We start from the raw sequence: 21,791 nt of genomic DNA, 5'->3' as shown, positions 1-21,791 counted from the left end.
TCGTGTTCTCAGATGCAGCCTGAATCTTCCCCCCTGTGCTGGTCCGAGTTCTGTGTTCCCATCCCCTGTGAGAGGGATTTCTGGTCCTTGCCCCTCCCGGGCTGTCACATGGATGTCCTCCCATTTAGTCTCATCTCTTTTAAACGGTGGAAACAGAAACCCAGTTTGAGGGGGCTCTCCTCTGGCCCCTTACTGTACTCACTCTCCCCTAATACGGTCTAAGACCACCTGACTTTTTTTTTTTTTTTTTGGCAGCCACAACACCCCATCATCACATGCAGAAATTATATCCAATTAAATCTCCTAAGTCTTTTTCACACCTCCTACATTTGTGCATTTCTTTTTTTTGCACCCAAGTGTCCAAATAACATTATTTCCTCTCGATTGCAATTCCAATCTGTTGATCTTTTTAGCTCTTGACTCTGTTATCCAATGTATTTGCCATCTCCCCTGGAAACTTGGCATCCTTGAATTGGATAAACATTTGATCTGTGCTGTCGTTCAAGTAATTGATAAAAATGTTGAAACATACAGGACTCAGAAAGAGCCCTGTGGCCTTCCACCAGAGACCTTCCTTGGGCCATTCATTAATCAGCACATTGGAGGGTGAACTGCACATTCACCCAGCTGTTCAATTGTAGCTCAGCAAGGATATGATGAGATTTTAACAAGGCACTGTAGATAAAGTCTAGTGTCCCCACAATCTACCAATTAAAAAAATCCTCATGCTAAGAAGAAGAAAAATCCCCAAATCCCAGTCATTGTGGCGTGTGATGGTTTAAGGCTTATGACCCATGGCTTCACTCTGCTGCAGTACGTTTCTTTCATTCTGCCTTTGGTTGATAATACTGCTGGAGTGGAGCCGGGAGTGTTACGACCGGGTCACCTGGGTTTCGGGCTGTTATCTGCAGCAGAGTGGGATTGAGTGAAAGATGTTCAACTGATCTTTTTGGGGAGCCAAGGTCTTGAAGGGCACTGGTTTAGGACACTCTCTCCTGCCAGGACACCGAACGTGGCTTCCACGGGCCGCTGTCCAGGCTGGTGGGTGGACACCCCCGTGGTGTGGATGAAGAAATCCCCACTGCAGAGGGCACCTGGTCTTGGTAAAAAGTGCAGCATGCCTCAGTGAAGGAGTCAGGGATGTGTCGGCCTCCAGATGCTTGGCTAAGCACAGAGTGGAAAAAATACCTCTCTGGAGGTGTTAGAGCAGAATAATAAACACAGACGTGATAGAAGGTACAAAGGCCTTTGCAGGAGTGGGCGTGAAGGCCTAAGGGATGGCAGGAGATTGTGTATGGGGGTGGGGAGGACAGGACAGGCTGGAGTGTGATTCCCCTTCTCAGGCTTAGTCCGCCACATCGTCCGAAGGCCAGAGCTGCGTGGAGCTACAGATGTACCGGCTGTAAGACGTGAACTGCCACAGGCAAAGTTAGAAAACTGATGCAATTGAGTGAGCATTCTGCCGATGGGTCCTAGCAGATAGGGAGGGTCAGCCACGGGCTCCGTGGCAGAGGGCGGTGGCTTGTTTCTGCCCATGCCCTAGAGAGGTGCGTGCAGGCAGGCGCCTGTCGATGGGACCACTTACACCTGCCTCGGATGCTCAGCGCCCATTTCCCCGGGGAGTCTGCACCTGACTCTTCCTGAGGCCCCGCTGTTTGTGCCCCAAGGTCTCTGGCTGTGCTGAGTTCAGCCCCACAGCCATGCCTGGCCTGGGGCATCATTCTCAGTGCCCAGTCCATCTCTGAGCCTGTTTTCCTGCCTGCTGGGCTCTTTGTGGTCCTTGGTGCTGGATGGGCTACATGGCCTGCCTTTAGCTGTCCTTTTTACACCTCTGTGACCCACATGAGGGGCAGAATAAAATGCAGTGAACGTTTATACTTAAAAAATTGTGGCAAAATACACTTAACATAAAGTTTGCCATCTTAGCCATGCTTAAGTGTACCGTCACGTTAAGTACATTCACATCGTTGTACAGCTCACCTCCAGAACTCTCTTCATCTCAAAAGCATGAAACCCTGCACCCACTAAACTACCCCTCCCCATGCCCCTTCCCCCTGCCCTGCAAGCACCATTCTGCTCTCTGTCTCTGTCTCTGTGAATTTGACTACTGTGTGTAGTGGAATTGCACAGTATTTGTACCTTTGTGACTGGCTAATTTCACTCAGCCAAATGTCCTCGAGGTTCATCCCCATGCAGTCTGTGTCAGAATTACCTTCCTCTTTTTTTTTTTTTTTTTTTTTAATGCTTATTTATTTTTGAGAGAGAGAGAGAGGGAGGGAGGGAGGGAGAGGGAAAGACAGCAAGTGGGGGAGGGCCAGAGAGAGAGGGAGACACAGAATCTGAAGCAGTCTCCAGGCTCTGAGCTGTCAGCACAGAGCCCGATGTAGGGCTCAAACCCACAGACTGTGAGATCATGACCTGAGCCAAACTCGGGCACTTAACTGACTGAGCCACGCAGGCATCCCAGAATTGCTTTCCTTTTTAAGGCTGAATCATGTTTCCATCGTGTGAATAGACCACATTTTGTGTATCCATCCATCCATCAGTGGACTCTTGAGTTGCTTCCTCCTTTTGGCTGTTGGGAATAATGCTGCTATGGACAATGGGTGTGCAATTCTCTGTACTTTTGTTTGGTTACTGACCATTGCCCGGATGACCATTCCCAAACTCCTTATTTTTATGATATCCATGCCCAGACTCCTTTGTGGTCTTTTTTTTTTTTTTTAATGTTTGTTTATTTTTGAGAGAGAGAGAGAGAGAGAGAGGGAGAGAGAGAGAGCGATCGCGATCATGAGCAGGGGAGAAGCAGAGAGAGGGAGGGAGACACAGAATCTGAAGCAGGCTCCAGGCTCTGAGCTGTCAGCACAGAGCCCGACGTAGGGCTCAAACCCACGGGCTGTGAGATCATGACCTGAGCTGAAGTAGGACGCTTAGCTGACTGAGCCACCCAGGCACCCCCTCTGTGGTCTTCCTGTTGCTTTGAGAGTTCTGAGGTGACACATCCGGCTGGGGTTTTCTTCTTGGCTTCTTTAGTGCCTTCTGTTCCAGGCCTTTCTTTGCCCTTCTCTGGCATGCCTTGCCTCTTCCTGCTTTCCTTCAGACCTCTCCCTCCCTTTCTTCTCACCTGCTTAAATCCCTGCCACCCCAGCTCCAGGAGGTCCGTGCTGCCATCAGCAGCCCCTGCTGTGTGTGGCCCTCAGTTAGGCTCGTTTGTCCCAGGATGACTGTCTGGGAATTGGAGACCCAGCATCCTCTCATGTTTTGTGTGGTGGCTCTTTGTAGTAGGTGTGAGCTGACTCCGTGGGCGTCCAGCAGGGGCATCTGTCTGAGCACATCAAGCCCCACAGTGCCCTTTGTTAGGGCTGCTGCGGGTGAGCCTGGGAGCCTGCCCTGGAGAACTTGGACTGGGACGGTTTTAGGGCTGAGTGGGACCGGCCGCTCCATGAAGGCAGGAATGTGTCGATTCTGTTCACTGCTGACTTCCGGGTACCTGGAACGTTACGTATTAGCACACGGTAGGCATCTTATTAGTATTTGTTGGAAGAAAAAATAAACTTAGTCCCAAACCTGATGAAGTGGCTGACCTCAGGCCAAGTGGCAGGTGGTCCCTTCCCCTCTGACAAAGACCCCAAATCAGGTGAAAAGCCTCAACAGTTGAAGAGACTGACCTTCAGCACCACATCCATGAGGAAGTGCACCACGGCACAGAGGGAGCTGTTGAGGGGGGTTTGTACACCCATAATCAGCTTGCCGAGATAACTGCCTAATTGAAACAGTACAGGTCACTTGAGGTAACTGGAACATTGGAAAATATTTTTGAAATGAGGATGTGAACTGGAGTGATGTAACACGTTCTATAAAAGCCCGTGAGATAGGATGGGGGCCACAGGGCCGACTTTTATTTGGAAGGTTAGCCTGGTTCTGAGCAGAAAATCCAAAGTCAAGAGAGAAGGGAAAAGGAGGCAGAAGGAGCACATATTTTCCAGGTCAGGCTGCAGCTCCTGTGTTGAGGAGGCTGCCCCGGGGAGGCCGGGCAGTGAAGCCTGATGCGTGTCCCCTGAGGGCCTGTGAGCGGCTGAGTGGGGGGTAGTGGGTGGGCATACCCAAGGGAGTCTCGTCCTTGGGTGCTGCTTCATCAAAAAGGCAACCAGCCATTGGGACTGGGAATAGTTACAGACGATTTGGGCTCTTACAAAGGTGCTTTTAAAATATAGGGACTTGGAGTGCCTGGGTGGCTCAGTTGGTTAAGTGTTTGATTTCGGCTTGGGTCATGATATCATGGTTCGTGGGTTTGAGCCCCGCATGGGGCTCTGTGCTGACAGCTCAGAGCCTGGAGCCTGCTTCACATTCTTTGTCTCCCTCCCTCTCTGTCTCTCCCCCACCTTGTGCATACACACCATCTCTCTCTGTCTCTCTCTCTCTCTCTCAAAAATAAATAAACATTAAAATATCTCTATATCTATATATATCTATGTCTATAGAAATATAGATAGACCTATCTATATCTATCTCTATATAGATATCTCTAGATCTATCTATAGAGATCTATCTCTATATAGATCTAGAGATCTCGAGATAGAGGTAGATATCTAGATCTAGATCTAAATATAGATATCTATATAGATATAGATATCAAGATATAGATACAGATAGATATCTATCTATAGAGATATAGATATTTTAATGTTTATCTCTATATAGATATCTTTATATCTATATCTATAGAGATATCTATAAAATATCTATCTCTATCTCTATAGAGATAGATATAGATCTAGAGATATCTATATAGAGATAGAGGTAGATATAGAGATATCTATATAGAGATAGAGATAGATATTTTAATGTTTATCTCTAGATATCTCTATATCTATAGAGATATCTATATATGAATCACATATATATGAATATATGTGAATATCTATAGAGATATGTGAATATCTATAAAGATAGAGATAGATAGATAGATAGATAGATAGATAGATATAGGGGCACTGGGTGGTTCAGTCAGTTAAGTGTCCGACTTTGGCTCAGGTCATGATCTCACGGTCTGTGAGTTCGAGCCCCGTGTTGGCGCTCTTCTGACAGTTCAGAGCCTGGAGCCTGCTTCTGATTCTGTGTCTCCCTCTCTCTCTGCCCTCCCTTGCTCATGCTCTGAACAGCTCATGCTGTGTCTCTGTCTCTCTCAAAAATAAATAAACATAAAATAATTGAAAAAAAAATATATATATGGACTTGGGGGCACCAGGGTGGCTCAGTTGGTTAATTGTGACTTCGGCTCAGGTCATAATCTCATGGTTTATGAGTTTGAGCCCCATAGTGGGTTCTGTGCTAACAGTGCAGAGCCTGCTTGGGATTCTCTCTTCCCTTCTCTCTCTGCCCCTCCCCCGCTTGTCTTTTCTCTCTCTCTCGCTCTCTCTCACTCAAATAAATAAACATTTTTTAAAAAGTTTTAAAATATAAGGATTTGGAATATTGGACTTTTGATATTTTCGGATTAGAAAAGAGTTTGGAGTCCCCATCAAGGCAGCAAAGTTGTTCTCATGAAGACCCAGGAAAATAGGTGTTGTTTCTCTGTTCGAGCAAATACAGCTTTATTCTGCACCAGCCTGTGTGGCTCCAGATGCTTTATGTGATGGGGACACTGGGGCTTATGTTCCCTCCAATCTTTGAAGTACTTCCCAGTGAAGTTTCCATTTCTTCATCAGAGAGGCAGGATGTAAACATCTCAGCCCGCTTTGTGAATTCTTTGCCCAGCGCACTCTGTTAATGTTCAGAGCCTTCAGGGCTACATCTTATGTGTGAATGGGTTTTTAGATTATGTTTATATGTATGACAGAGATGGCTCTTCTGTGGGGCAGTGGAGGACAATTTGCATGTTGAAAATTACACTTAATTTTTAATTTCTGTTCCGAAAGCCACCTGCGCGATGCAATCCCTTACATTCTTGTGATTGTGGGTAGTTATTGAATGTGTCAGGTTGTGAGGACTGCTTGCCGTGTGTAAGATATCAATGTACATATACAGTGTAAACACATTCTCTTTGAGGCATGAAGATAAAAAGGCTTAACATGAATTGTGTCTGTTTACACTTACACAGAAAATTCTACTATAACAAACTTTGCAGTATCCACAGTGTTTATTATCACAACATTGTTTCTCCTCCCCCACCCCACCCCCCTTTCTGATTTTTTGGTTCGTTGAAGTCTGGGAGGGAGTGGGTGGAAAGAGACCCATGCCACCCCCCTCCTGAGCACATGGAGGGTGTGCTGAGACAAGCCGGAGTAGGCGCTGTAGATTCAGCAGCCGCAGGTGGACCGTGAGGTGCTAAGGACACTCTGTCTCCACCTGATTTTCCTTCTGCTTTGCTGTGCTTCGTGCAGTTTCTATGGGTTGCTTGGGGATTTTCTGGTAGAGTGAGGATCGAATTAAGAAATGCAGGTGCACAGGTTTTACGTGTGCCACATTGCATGTGTGGGTGGGTGGGGAGGGTAGTGACGCACGAGGGGGGTTACAGGATTACTTTCTAGGGCAGGGGTTCTCGCAGGGTGGTGCCCAGACCAGCAGGCTCAGCATCACTGGGCACTTATTAGACATGCAAATTCTTGGGTCCCTGCGTCTGTGTGTTAACAGGCCCACCAGGTGGTTGTGATGAACGCTCAGGGTTTTGAAGGCTGTTCTTACCTGCAAAACCAAGTTGACCTCGTAACGGCTCATCTCAGACTGCTTTCTGGCTTCTGCCCTGCAGTTGCTCTTGTTTCTCTGTCCACAGGCTCTACTCCTGGGGGTTCCCAGGCACCTCCATGTGTGTGCACCCCCCTCTGACTGGTGCCCTGGCCCCCTGCCTTTCCTGGCAAGGCCCTGCTCATTCTTCAGACCATCTTCAGGGATCCCCTCCTCGGAGATGGCTTCCTGACCTCCCCAGAGGTGGGGAGTCATGGGCCCCCTTCTTTGTGGTCCTGCAGCCCTGTTCACTGACCTATTAAAACTTTTAGTTCATTTAATTTGCCACTGGCTGGAGAGGTGGTTGTTCAGCCCCTTTGTACAAAATTCAGTTAGACATGAATGCCCTTCTAGCCTCTTAACACCAGTGTGACTTTCACAGAGTCTAGGGATTTTTTTTTAAGTTTATTTATTTATTTTGAGAGAGACAGAGAGCAAGGGAGGGGCAGAGAGAGGGGGTAAGAGAAAGAATCCTTGGGGCGCCTGGGTGGCGCAGTCGGTTAAGTGTCCGACTTCAGCCAGGTCACGATCTCGCGGTCCGTGAGTTCAAGCCCCGTGTCAGGCTCTGGGCTGATGGCTCAGAGCCTGGAGCCTGTTTCCGATTCTGTGTCTCCCTCTCTCTCTGCCCCTCCCCGTTCATGCTCTGTCTCTCTCTGTCCCAAAAATAAATAAACGTTGAAAAAAAAAAGAATCCCAAGCAGGCTCCGCACTGTTAGCACAGAACCTGATGTGGGGCTCGAACCCACAAACCCTGAGATCATGACCTGAGCTGAAATCAAGAGTCAGATACTTAACCAACTGAGCCACCCAGGTGCCTCTAGAGTTTTTATAGTACTAAGTTATTGATTCCAAATAGCCCATTTTAAGGGATATAAAGAACTTGTATAGAGGGCCACCGCCTGAAAAGAAAAAAAAAGGGGGGGGTTGTTATGTTGGGCTTTTACCACCAGAACCAGACATGACAGCTGGTTGACGATCATTTTACTCATTATCTGCCTGTGGACCTGTAGTAAAATGAGGCTAATTATGCTTCCCAATGTCTTTTATTTCCAATCCTGCAAGCTAAGACTGCCCCATATTTTTAAAGAAGAGTTGATCAGAGTTGAAAACATTTTAATTAGGTAACTACCTCTGATCATCTTTAATGGAATTGGTGTCAGAAGGCTAATCAACAGATTTGTTCATTTTCCCCTTTGTTGTTCATATTTAGATTGGGGCAACAAAATGGGGGAGTGTGTATGTTTTTTTATTCATGTTTATTTATGTAGTAACATGGCCTAAAGCCCCTTGCCAGCCACAGGAACATGAAAGCCCTATCTGATCTTTACGACATCTTCCTTTGGGTAGGTATGAACAGCCCATTTTGCAGGTGAAGAAAATGAGGCTGAGGAAGGGTATGTGCCCCCTTGAGGGTAGGAGCCGGTAAATGGAACTTGGGACTCAGACCTAAGTCATCCCATTTTTCTTTTTCTAGGACACAAGAGTGTGTTCCGCGTAGAGCATGCCAAAGTGGCCATTGATTTCCTCCTCTACCTGTTTCACATACTTAGATTCATAGCTTTTTTTTTGGGGGGGGGGTGGTTTCTCAGGCAGATGCTTTTTATTAACCCTTCTTATATTAGCAGTTCTTAGGGATTTGTTTCCCAAATATGTATCGTTTGTTTATGTCGTTCACTTAGGTCCCTAGAGCAGAAATTCTACCCTTTGATGTTTTAAAAATACATAGGAAATTTTGGGGAAGCAGTATTCTTTCAACTAAAAGACTTAATTTAAAATTTTAGTTTGGGGGAAGTGATTTCTACCCCCCCCCCCCCCCCCCCCCCAGGTCCTCGCCTGCCTGTCTGCTTGCCTGCCTCCCTCCAAAGGGTCCTGGCCTGGGGTACCAGACCACCCCTGCCTCTCCCCTCCTCATCCCTCCCTGTGCCCTCTGCTCCTGCCTTGGCGGTCTGTTCATGCTACCCCTACCTTCCACAGTGTTCTTTCCCTCTGCTTCCTGTTTGCTTTCACTTCCATAAGCTTTGATTATTCTTTATGGGGCCAGCCTGAGAGCTCACATTCCAATGCCTTTCGTAAAGTCGAGTTGTTTTTTTGTGTTTTTTTTTTTTGTGTGTATTTTTTTTGATATCTGCTGCTTTGAAAAGGGAGAAACAGTGTTTTGCAATTTCCTTTTAATCATCAGTGAGTAGTAGCAAGGGTGTGTCTGTCTCTCCTTAGTGTGCTGTGTGGAATATTGACTCCCTTAATGCTTGTATTATTTCACGGCCCCAATGAAGTATGCTGCATTCTCTTTCCTGTTTGTGGCTTGTGCCTTCTGGACACTGTGTTATCATTCCCGGCCCAGCTGGGTTTTCCTTTTTCTGTTCCTATCACAAAATGCCCCAAAGGCGAACAGTGTCGCTCCTGGAATCCAAAACACCCAGTAGCCGGGTCCTGCCTCACACTTTGTGGCTTGGGCTTGTCTTCTCTTCAGGAATAAGTGGTTAGTTTCTTCCTTGTTTTTTTTTCCCCCCCTTTTCTTTTCTTCTATAAATGGGGGAAAAGTGTCCAGTGTGGAAACAGTTCTTTCATTTGAAGAATCTGTCCATATCAGCTCTGTATCATGGCTCATTAACTGAGTGGTCTACACGGCAAAGCCGATTCTTTCCCAGTGTCTTTGATCGCAGTATAAACTTTTGGCAGACTTTGGTTATGAGGCTTCATGCTCTTTCACTGGGTCCCGAGTTTTCTGGTCTGCAGGAAATGATAGCAAACTAATTGCTGCCTAACACCTTATAATAGGATCAGACACATGCTGAATGCAAAACCAGACCACATCCAAGTACTCCTCTCTAAAAACTTCTGTTTATCATTTCAGAGTAAACTAATACGCTTAGTTTATAACAGCATAGAAGGAATGTAAAATTTTAGGCGGGCCTAGGAAAAAATGAATAGTTCAAAAGCAAAGAAGACTTGTGTATTGAGTCACTGACCTGAAACTATCATTGGGTGACATTTCTTGATTTTGAGAGAATTCTAGTGGCACCTATCTGATAGATGCTTTGTTCTCCCCATCCCACCTTAGGCTCACCTTGGCCCCCAGCCAGGCAGCACATCTTTACGAAGCTGCTGGATGTCAGACGTGTATGTTATGCTGGATGTTAGGCATGGGAGACAGGCAGAAAACTGTACAGAGCCTCTCATTTCCATGAGGGTAATAGACAGTGATCACTCAGCTAAATACATCCTTTCAGGGCCTGACACTTTTCAGACATGAAAAGTGCTGTAAAAATAGTGAAATAGGGAAATGAGGTGGGGGGAGAGAGTTAGGGGGGGATTCTCAAAGCTAGGGTGTTGGGGCAAAGCTCTGATGAGGTGACAGGACGAGAGTGGAGGGCTGTCCGTGTGACAGGGGACACACTTCAGACAGCAGGGGATAAGGAAGGAAGGCGCTGGGCAGCTACAGTGTGCTAAGCAAGAACATACTGGCAGCCGAGATAGAAGTAGACAGGGACAGAGACGGGATGGTGGGGAAGGTGTAGATGAGGCTGGAGATGACAGTGGCTCAGACCAGGGCTAGAGCAGTGGAGACGGACAGATGTAGTGAAATCCATTCATTCTACGTGTGAATTAATGGTGTGTCCGCCATATATCAAGGACTTCTTCAGGCACTGGGGGTGTCGTGGTGGGTGAAATAGAAAATAATCTTCTGTCCTCCTGGAGCTGACACTAGTGGGACAGATCAGTGGGGGAGACCCTGGGATGAGAAGAAGGCCAGAGGAAGGCAGACATGCCCTGGGTGGGGCGGGGGTGGGGGGAGGGGAGTGAATGGGGCGATGGAGAAACAGTGTATAGAAGAGGTGGGGTGTAATGGTGGGAAGAACATCCCAGCTTCCCACAGGCTTGGAAGCTGGAGCCAAGAGCACTGTTGTTTTTTGTTTGTTTCTTTTGTTTTTTCAGCTTTTTTTTTTTTTTTGAGATATTGACATTAATACACATCAGTTTAAGGGCACAGTGTACTGATTGGATACGTGTATGTATTACAGAATGATTACCATGATAAAGTTAGCTAACACCTCCACATCCTCTTACATAAGTATAATTTGTGTGTACAGTGTGTGTGTGTGTCTAGATAACATTTACGATCTACTCCCCTAACAACTTCCAGGAATACAGTGTTGTCAGTTCCAGTCACCGAGCTGTGCCTTAGCTCCCCAGGTCTTCTTTATCTTAGAGCGAGGACTTTGTACCGTTTGACCAACACCTCCCCACTTCCCCCAACTCCCGGCCCCTGACACCTACCATTCTAACTCCATTTCTGTGAATTTGACTTTTTTTTAGATTCTGTGTATATGTGAGAACACAAAACGTTTGTCTCTCCGTCTGACATGGCAGTTAGCATAATGCCCAAGAGGATGGGATCTGTACAGTGTAAAGGGAGAGAGAGGAATCAGGAATGAGCCCTTGATTTTGGACACGAGCAATTCAGAAAATGGGGTGTCACTGACCCTGATAGGAGAGTGCAGGAGGCAGATTTTGTTGGAGGAAGGGAATGTGTTATCAGACACCTAAATGGAGATGTTGAGTAGGCAGATGGACATGCGACTCTGGAGCTGCCACTGGCATGCATTTGACAATCATCTAGTGTATGGGTGGCACAGGAAGCCAGCTGTCCATGTGAGAGGACAGAGAGGGGGGAGGCTGAGGCCAGAGGCCAGCATTTAGAGGTCAGGTAGGACCTGAGGGTGGTGAGTGGGTGTGTGGAATCAGAGAGGCCTCGAGAAGGAGGCAATGTCAGATAACTGGAAGGATCAAGTAAGTTTAGGACAGGGAATTGTTATTGGCTTTGATAATGTCATCAGGGGCTTTGCAAAGAGTTGTTTGGTACCATGACTGGGACAGAAGTTTAGCTGGAGGAGTTTGGGGGTAACCAGTTGGTGAGAATACTAGGAGCTGGGACTATCCAGAAACCACGTGTCAAGCTTTGCTGTGAAGGGGCCAGCATCTTACATATGTCACCTGTGCAAAGGGGTGATGATATTACGGAGTGTGAAGTACTATTGAGAGCATCACGTGAGATGAGACACAATGAAACAAAGCTTCCCTCACAGCCGTTTTCCAGCATGGGATGTTCTCAGAGCCCTGGTTTCTCCCATTTTCTTCTTTGTTGTAGAGGCTTCCTTTGCTCATCAGCAAAAGAGGGGAACTGGACCAAATGAGGACCAAATGAAGTTGTAGGTTCTCAAGCTTTGACTGCTTCTCTGCTCTTGGGTCCCCTGGACCCCACCCCCTGACTGCCATTCTCTGTCCAGTTCCTGTCTATGGTTCTGTCCCCCACTGGACTGGTCTTCCCTTTTCCCTCAGCTGCTCCACTTTGATTCTGTCTTGCACTTGACCACAGATTAATCCTCCAAAAAAAGGTCTCCCTTGGGCTTCTCTCCCACTCGAGAGTCTTGAGAGGGGCCTCATTCCTGAGACGAAAGTTTCCATCCCCATGTGTGACCTTTTGTGACTTGGACTCTACCAAACTCGCTTCTTCTCTACATCCCTGGCCATCAGTGTTGCTGTCCCTTGAGTATATATGCTTTCCCTTTTCTCTGGCCTCTGGAATGTTAATACCCAGTTTTAAGTCCTACCCATCCTCTAGGAGTCAGGGCATGCACAGGGCTTTCCTCGGTCCTGCCACAGAAAGGACCTCCTCTCTGTGGGTAGCTCCAAGGCTGTCTGTCCTGCCCAGTTCGGTTCACATCTAGAGTGGACTTGCACTCTACACACCACTGACCAGCTTCTGCCACATACGACAGTTGTTCGTCGTGGGTCTTAGCTCTTGGCATTTGCCGTGAGTCTCTTCAGAGGGCAGGTACCACTTCTTTGCACTTCCTACAGCATCGTATTTGTTGAGTGCTCCAAAAATTAATGAATTACACCAATCAGAAAACTTGACTCTATCTGAGAAGCTTTAATGGAAGGTTTGTGATTATTAAAGCCTAAGAAAGGGTACTAACCAAGGTGTGTGTATGTGTGTGTGTGTGTGTGTATGTGTTTAGAATTTTAAAAATAAAAGTTTCCAATATCAAGCCTGTTCTATCAAAAGCATTTCAAATCTGCAGATGCCTTGGTCCAGCAATTCTACTTCTAGGGACTTATCTCAAGAAAATAGTCTTGGATATCTGCTGAGAATGTTCCCTGGAATGTTCCTTATGGTGAGAAAAATTGGAGATAACCTAAATATCCAACAATATGGGATTGGTTTTTTAAAAAATAAAAGAACTCATGGTGCATATTCACAGCCTAGAATCACTATCTCCTTAAAGTGATAACGTAGAAGGACATTTATTGATTTGGTGAAATGTTCATATTAAGTGAAGGAAATGTATTTGAAAACGTGACATTATTGCCTGATTTCCTTTACCTTAATCAAATTCCTTACAGAGAGAGGATCACTGGCATAGGAACCGTTAACAGTGATTATCTTTGGACGTTGAGACATGGATGAGTTTTACTGTCTTTTGGCTATTCTGTTGCCTAACCTTCCTATGGGAAGCCTGCTTTCTTGATTCTTGATTCATAAAATATTAGAGTTGGGATTGCATATCCCTTTTATTCATAGAAACCGTGCATTCTTGCCTTTCTGTTAAATTAGCCTTTGTATCTACATTCACGCGGTATTAGGGAAGAACACAAGGCCACCTGGCCCGCATCAGACGGTAGCAAGAAATGTGGGAATGTGCTTCTTTGTGTCCCTACTTTCTAGGTCAGGGTGACTGTTCTCCAGTATCAACTGCTGCTTGGTGTCCTTGAGGCTCGACGTGGTAGGAAGTTGTTATGTAGCTGCTGAGCTGTTTGTTCAGACTTTGGTGCTCTGCGGAAGGGGTGGGGGGTGAGCGGCCTGGCAGCTCTGGAGCCTGCAGCCTTGATTCCCGCATGTGCTTCTTGTGTATGACCCTGGGCTCAGAACTGTGGTTTACACATAAGTGGGACGGGGATGGCATCCCCCATGGTCGCCATGTATGTTGCACAACGTCTGGCCCAGAGTAGACGCTTCACGAATGACAGCTGACCAACTAGAGACTCAGATAGTCCGCCTGCGGCCCTATACTGCTGCGAAGAACTGAGTCTTATTTCTTTAATAATAACAATAATAAGATAGGTTTCCTGAAAACTGACCATATTGTGGGTTGGGAAGTAGTTCTGAAAATGATTTCCTTATGACTCAGACGTGTCCTGCCCTTGCCCTCTTGTCTCCTTTCCAGTCTGCGGGCCGGGCATCGATATCCGTAACGACTATCAGCAGCTGAAGCGCCTGGAGAACTGCACGGTGATCGAGGGCTACCTCCACATCCTGCTCATCTCCAAGGCAGAGGACTACCGCAGCTACCGCTTCCCCAAGCTCACGGTCATCACCGAGTACTTGCTGCTGTTCCGCGTGGCCGGCCTCGAGAGCCTTGGGGACCTCTTCCCGAACCTCACGGTCATCCGCGGCTGGAAACTCTTCTACAACTACGCCCTGGTCATCTTTGAGATGACCAATCTCAAGGATATTGGGCTTTACAATCTGAGGAACATTACCCGGGGGGCCATCAGGATTGAGAAAAATGCTGACCTCTGTTACCTCTCCACGGTGGACTGGTCCCTAATCCTGGATGCGGTGTCTAATAACTACATCGTGGGAAACAAGCCCCCAAAGGAATGCGGGGACCTGTGTCCGGGGACGATGGAGGAGAAGCCCTTGTGCGAGAAGACGACCATCAACAATGAATACAACTACCGCTGCTGGACGACCAACCGCTGCCAGAAAAGTAAGAATGGCGCTGATGTGGCTTTCCCTGTGCCGCTTCTCTTTCCCCTCCTTCTCTCCCTTGCCCTCCTCCTCTTGGAACGCACGGGTTCTGCCGGGGGTTCTGCTGGGAGGGTGCGGTGACGTGGCACTGAGGACACGTCTGCCTGCCGTGTGCCGGTGGGGGTCTTGGTTGGCTTCCTTTTGCATCCGGGAACTCATGGGATGCAGGACTGTGGCATGGCTGCCATCAAGACCATTCAAATCGTGTACTAGAAATAATCCACCACTCTTCTGGGCTAGAAGCTTGCTCACCGACCTTCAGCTTTGGATTTCTGATGAGAAAGGTGATCCGCTGTGTTTGGAAGGGCCTACGCCCTGGCAGTCAGGGACTGCTTAGGGATCAACTCGTTCATCCTTTGCACGAAAAGAGATCTTTTGGCATGGCGGGACTTTCTTAGCATGAATATACTTGGAATATGGTTGAATAAAGGAAAAGTAAAGAGCTAATGCAATTCACATCCTGTGCAAATGGTGACCTCCACTCCCTCCTTGGTCCCCAGTGATGTTATGATGCTTACGTGTTGCTGGTTTATGATGGAGCACCTGGCCATGGTGCGAGAGCCCTGGACCGGGTTTCAGGAATTCCACATTCAGGCTGTACTTGAAGGTGGCTGTGTAGTGAGTACAGTTGTACACCCCAGTGCTTCCATTTCCTTTCTTTCTATCTTTTTTTTTTCGCCCCCTGAAGAGTTGTACAGGTCTTATGAAATCACTCAGTGGAAGAATTTTGAAATATGCCCACTGCTCTTCTGGTCCAGGTGGTGGTATTCTGAACCTTCTTGTTCATCAGCAGTCTGCCCGTTTTACGCCTGAGTGTAACCAGACTCTTGAATTATTGTGATCAATACCTTGAGACCCAAGTTGTTTGGTATTAGAAGGTGACTCTGGGCCTTTGCTGTGTTGCTTTTAGCAATGTTTAGGTATATTGGCCAGGAAGATTCCTCTCACTGGTTGGAAGTCAGCGTGGTAGCTATAAATAGCTATTATTTAATGGTTGGCCCAGTTAAAGACCCAAGGAGCTCATGTATTCTAGCTAGTCATGAAAAGCCAAGAAATCCCAAATTGGTAGGCTCGCCTAAACCATGAAGTGTATAAAATAAACAAAATAAAGGCCAGACCCCACAGGTAGCTGTTGTTTCTGTTTCCCTTCCAGGGTTGAAGCAGGAAAAGGATGGTTTCTTTGACCCAGCTCACACTTTTTTGCTATCATTCCATCAGTGTGTACATGAACATTTGATTAATGAGGGAAGGGGTCCCACTGGCTTCAGCTAGGACCTTGGATGGCCAAGAACGCCATCAGGCCGCTGAAGAGTCCCTGTTGGCTAGGGTTGGAAGAAAGTCCTGTGCTAAAGTCACATTTGTGATTGATTAAAACGGTACCCTATCATTAGGTTACCCACTGGTTTTGAGAAAACAACAAAAATACCTTTTTAAGTAGTCTTGACATTTAAAAATTTTATTTTAAAAGAAAAAGGCGTCAGCAAGGGAGGCATCGTGTGTAGTGGGAAGATGTTGGATGCGGTGTAAATGGCCTGGGTGACCTTGGACGAGCCTTCTGGGCCATGGTTGGGCACCTTTAGAACGTTCCTTAGGGCAGTCCCATATTATTCCTCGGTGGTGACCAAATGTGTGCGAAACTGCTTTGAAAACTCATAAGCTCTGTACAAAAGGGAGGTGTTATTTAAAAAGTCATTAGGTGGGCACTTGTTCAGTGATTCAGTCGATATTTACTTTGGCCTCATTGTGGATTTTTGGCTGTTTCTGACCAGCTGGTTGTTGAAGAAGCCTGGAGCAGAGGCGAGGCTTGGTTTCTGGGTCCAGGTCTGGTAGCTGGGACCGGGAATGAGCAAGTAATTTAAATTGCCTGGCCCTCAGTTTCTTCATCTGGGATAGATCCTGTATTTCTCATAGGGCACTTGGGCTATTAAAAAAAAAACAAAAACAAAAGGAAAAGCACCAGAAAAAAGAATGGGGGTTAGAAATTGGGCCTTGGTGCTGGTATGGCTCATGTTGACAGGCCTGTTGGCTGGACACCTGCTTCCCCAAGGCCGCACCCTGCAGGCTTCTCCCCCGCCAGTTCTCAGTCCTGCTGACGTTTTCCTGAGATTTTACAAGGGAGTATTTATTGAAAAATTACTACCAGCATTCAAGGAAATTGTCTTCTCTTCATCTGGGAGTTTCAGGAAAACTCCAGCATGCATGGGCAGGCTTCTTAAGAGGTTTTTCTAATTGAATCAGAGCTCTCTCTTTACATAGATTCCCTTCAGACCTGTGCTGTCTGATGTGGTAGCCACTAGCCACATGTGGCTTCATTCCGGCTTGAACTGTGGCCTGGTCCGAACTGAGACTCGCTCAAAGCGTAAAATACATTGGATTTCAAAGATGTAGCAGGGTCAGGAGAAAAAGTAAGGTATCTCCTTATTAATATTTTGTTGTTGAAATGATAATATTTTGGACAGACTGGAGTCCGTAAAATATGTTATTAACTTAATCACACCTGTTTCTTTTTACTTTGTCATGTGGCTACTATAGCATTTGAAGTGACAGGTGTGGTTCTCATTCTGTTTCTGTTGGAGAGTGCTGTTTTAGAGCACTCCTTCTAAGGCCATACGTTCTCTGTCCCCCATCGTCTCTCTGGCTGAGCACTGCAGTGCTGTGATATCCCTCTCCAGGAGGGTGCTTATGAGTCATTCAAGGAGCCTGGTGAAGGGTGTTGAGCCTGGACACAATGTCTACCTTGAAGTCAACGTAAGCATTAAGATGCCCATTTAAAACAGTGAAGTGTGGAAGAACCCCATTCAGTTATTCTCCACAGGGCTGCCCACAGAAGCAGGGAGAGCGTCTGGAGAGCTACGTCAAATCAGGGATGCGTGTGAAATTTGTGACACCGCGGAGAAGCCCTCAATCATGGAGTGCTCATACGCACTTTTTACTTGGTGCTCTTCCTTTGGCTCCTTCTTAGGTATCCTAACTGGGCGGTGGGTGGCAGGCAGCTTCGTATACAGCCCCATCAAGGAAATGACTACTTCGTGGGTTCTCCACCCACTTTAGGATTTCTCTGTTGTCCTATGATTTGGAGAAGTGGTTTTATGCAGGCTTGAGTTACTGCTAAAGAGTGACTGACCCTTAAAAAGTCATGTACGGTGTTCTCCCTTCTGTAAAAATGTAACTTGTGGCCCTGACCTTCAGCCCTGGTGACCACCCCTCTCCCCAACCACCCCCCACCCCAACCCCCGGCCTCCTAGGAAGATACTGCTTCTCTTCCTATGTCTGCAACCATTCCTTTCCTGGTTCCTTTTCCTTGGTTTAGTCTTTAGTACCTGGCGGTCTCCAGACTTCCATCCTAGGCCTCTTTTCACTGCCCTTGTTCCCCAGAATGCCCCACCTGCTGCTTCACCATCCTTTTGTCTACAGCTGGTCTGTAAATATCATCTTCAGCTTAGACCTCTTTATAAGCTCTTAGACCCACATATCCATTCCTGTCTAGACAACCACGGGCATTTCAGTGTCTTCTAGTCTTCTCTGTCTCCTCCCTTCTACTGAGTCTTTTTCTTGTATTCTGTCTCTTCATGGACAGCATTCTGGTGCTCCACGCTCCCATGTCGGGAACTTGGGTGTTTGGATGCTTCCTCCTCCAATTGCACGACAAGCCCTTTCCATCCCAGGGTTTCTCAAATCTACCACCCTCTGCTGTCCCCTCTGCCCTTTTCAGCGACCTGGCCTCTCTCCAGCCTCCCTGCACCCCTGCCGCGGCCCAGTGAACTCCCTAACACATGCTCTGACCGACAGTCTCCCCTACCTGAAATCCTGTAGTGGGAGCTTGTGGAATCTCATGAAATTGGGCCATGCATGCCCCTGACAAGCTGCCTGCCTGCCTTCTGCCTGCCGTGTCCCTGGCCCGTGATGGTGCTTGCATGTGCTGGCCAGGTGGCCGCCCTCACTGGCAGACTTCTTGCCCCTTGGCGTAGGACTCTGGGACTTTGCAGACTCTGGTGGGCCTTTCCCGTAGCAGAGAAACCTGGCAGTGGCACTTTCTGCACTGCTGAGTCAATTCTGGGCGCGTCCTCCGCATCTCGGAGAGCACGGGTATCACCCCAGGGGTGAGCACGCACCTGCTTTGTGAAAGATTTATTGTCAGGAAGATCTGTTTCCCCCACCCCCCGCCCCTCTTCAGAGAGCAGTGTGTAATAACAGTCCTCAGCAAGCCAAAAGACTTGAGGATTATGAAATGTGGATGTCTCCTGTGTCGCTTTCACGGTCCTTGCTACCCAGGAGCTCCATCACCAACCCTGTGTCCGGCTTGTCACTGGCAGGGAGGATCAGCTGTGGATGGTAGGAGCTCTTCTCTGTCCTGCCCTTGTCAGAAGGATTCAAGGCCAAAGGTGATGGAGAAGTACAGAAACCATCTTAAAAGTTGAACTTGGCCTGTGGCACTTGACACCATCCCTTACTTTGTACAGTTATTTGCTGAAAGCCAACCGTGTCTAGGGAGGGGGCGGGTGAGGGTGGATACTCTTGAAGCACCTGTGTTTCTTTTCATGCCCAATTGAATTGTCTCAGTGGCATCTGGTGTTTGCTTGCCACTGGGGCTTTCTGGTACTTGATTTCAGTTTTTTAAAATGTTTATTTATTTATTTTGAGAGAGAGAGAGAGAGAGGTAGAGAGCGAGCAGGGAAAGGGCAGAGAGAGAGAGAATCCCAAGCAGGCTCCGCGCCAGAAGCATGGTGCCCGATGCAGGGCTTGAACTCATGAATTGTGAGATCACGACCTGAGCCAATATCAAGAGTCTGGCGCTTAACCAACCGAGCCACCCAAGCGCCCTTCTGGTACTTGTTTTCAGATATGGATGGTCCTCCAACCAAAAAAACAAACAAACAAACAAACAAAAAAACCCAAAAAACAAAACAAAAATCTAAAACTTACTACTAAACTCAATGTCTCCAAGTCCTTTTTAACCCATCAGGATGAACAGCTTGTGGTCTACTCACATCCCTGTATTGCCTGCGAGAAGGCCTGGTCTTTGCCAGGAAATTCGTGAAGGTGGCGAGCCTGGCCAGCTTTGCTGGTGGCACAGCCTTCTTTCAATTAGAAGGGTGCTGACTGGAAACAGTGGTCCCGGGGTCTGTTGCGTTTCCCCACTGCCTTCCAAATGAGAAAGCAGGAAAATAGCAGATTGGAGCCTTTGTGCGAGAAGGCAGTAAACGGCTCCCTTTATTGACAAAAGGAAAACATTTTACAGCCATCTCGCTGATGAGATCAGGGACTCAAAATGAAGGCAGGTAGTATAAAAAAAGACAATTCTACATCCCCCCCCCCCCCAAAAAAAAAACAGGCTCTCATGTTCCTGTTTATCAGATACTTCTCACAGGGTGGTATTGGTGTGTGGAGTGAAATTGTTCCCCTTCCTCATTTTCTTAGAGATTGGTACATCTGGCCTGCCGGGTGAAAGTGGGGGGCTTGCTTAAGTGTTTGTAAATCACCTGCTGGAGTGGGGTGAGGTGAGGGACACGGTTTCTCTGCTCTGCAATGTGCCTACTTCATCTTAATTCTCCCCTCCTCCCCCTCCTCCCCCTCCTCTCCGTCCTCCCCTCCTCTCCCTCCTCCTCCTCCTCCTCCAAGTTTTAAGCTTCCGTGAGGGGTATTTCTTTCTGCGAAACACTGTGTGGTCGGCCGCCAGGTTCTAGCATGCCTGGGCCCTCCAGACTGCCCAAGGTGGATGAGAAGAGGGGCCTGCATTTTCCAGCTGGAGCCGGGGCAGGTCTGTGGATCCTGGATGAGAAGGCAGCCAGTGGAGCGGGTCTGGCATGGTGTTGATGGTAGGAGCTTGTCTCTCTTCCCCCGGAAGGCCCCTGCTCTGGTCAGCTGCTCCCAGTGTGGGGGTGATCTTTATTTAGAAGGGGGTCACATGCCCCTGGGCCTCATTTCTGTGCCTTTTATAGTCAAGCATGGAGATCACATTCTGTTCTCCCTGACTGTCGACCCTTGTTACCAAGACGGTGAAGCAGTTTGTGTCCATGGCTCTCTGGGACACCTCTGAGCCCACCCCCATCTCTTAGTTCTCCTGCCTGGCTCCTTGAAAGGCTTTGTTCTTGGCTGATTTTCCCCTAATTAAGGTGTCACTTTCCTGGGTTCCCTTCAGGAGTTTGTTTTTTTAATAAGGATCTCAGAGAGTAAAAAGGCTTTCAGAATAACTCTCCTAGGGTGATTTTTGCAATTCTAGGTGTTTGGAAATATCTGAAATCCCTTCAGAACTCACCAGTTGAGCCTACTTGTAAGATTGTCCTGATTTCTGGGACACCTGGGTGGCTGGGTGGCTCAGTCGGTTAAGCGTCTGACTCTTGATTTTGGCTCAGGTCTTGCTCACAGTTTGTGGGACTGAGCTCTGCATCAGGCTCTGCCCTGACAGCACAGAGCCTACTTGGGATTCTCCCTTTCTCTGCCCTCCCCCTGCTCACATTCTCTCTCTCTCTCAAAATAAATAAATAAATAAGCTTTAAAAAAAAAAAAGTTAAAAAAAAAGGTTGTCCTCTTTTCCTTCTAGTCCTAAAATGCCTCTTTTGTTATATTAACATTTCTATCTTGCTTTTCTTGTTTGTACGCCAGTGTGACATTCTTGATTTGAGTGGGAATGACGTGGATCACGTGGGCCTGGGGCTAACCTTGTCCTAGACTGCATCGCTCAACTTGAATGCATAAGGTGGTTCAAAAGTTAGGTTTGGCCCGTGGTGAAGCTGGAAGCCATGAATTGGAACCATACCTCCTTCTAGCGTGCGATGTGACTCCGGGACTCAGGCTGTCTGAATCGGGGTCTCTGAGCACCATCGTGGGATGGACTGCGCCCCTGACTGGGAGCAAACGAGAGACAGCCACAGTGTTCCCGGAACTCTGGTAGCAGGAGATGCGATCTTTCTGTCTGTGACACACAGGATATTAAACAGAGCGGGCGTCTGTTTATCACTGTGCATAACTTGAGAATCTAGATTTAAGACATGTTGTAATCTTTTGTGTGGAAGAAGGAACCTCCGGTCAAAATCCGAAATCTAGAGCATTCTGGGTTCTCTTCTGTATCCAGCCTATCTTCTCAGTCTTTGGAGAAGTCTTCCCTGTCACTGTGTGAACTGCTCTGCAGGAGCAGGAATGAGAGCTGAGCAGTTCTCGGGGCTTGGTGGAGACGATTGTCATCTCAGGTCAGGGAGTGCTGCAGGCTCCTGGGGTCAGTGGAAAAGGGCGGGTCATAGACAGGAAGAGTGGC

General features: G+C 47.5%; 1 protein-coding gene across 1 annotated transcript in view; it reads left to right on the top strand.

The window, feature by feature from the left end:
- Positions 1-21,791, top strand: part of IGF1R (insulin like growth factor 1 receptor) — a 310,595-nt gene that overhangs the window by 41,123 nt on the left and 247,681 nt on the right. Inside the window, exon 2 of the mRNA XM_045448754.1 lies at positions 13,953-14,498. Coding sequence (XP_045304710.1) covers positions 13,953-14,498 — 546 coding nt within the window. The remainder of the gene's footprint in view (positions 1-13,952; positions 14,499-21,791) is intronic.

This window comes from Leopardus geoffroyi, chromosome B3, assembly GCF_018350155.1.
Source record: "Leopardus geoffroyi isolate Oge1 chromosome B3, O.geoffroyi_Oge1_pat1.0, whole genome shotgun sequence".
Taxonomy (NCBI): Eukaryota; Metazoa; Chordata; class Mammalia; order Carnivora; family Felidae; genus Leopardus; species Leopardus geoffroyi.
The sequence above is the reverse complement of the archived record's forward strand: the minus strand, read 5'-3'. Positions and strand labels throughout refer to the sequence as shown.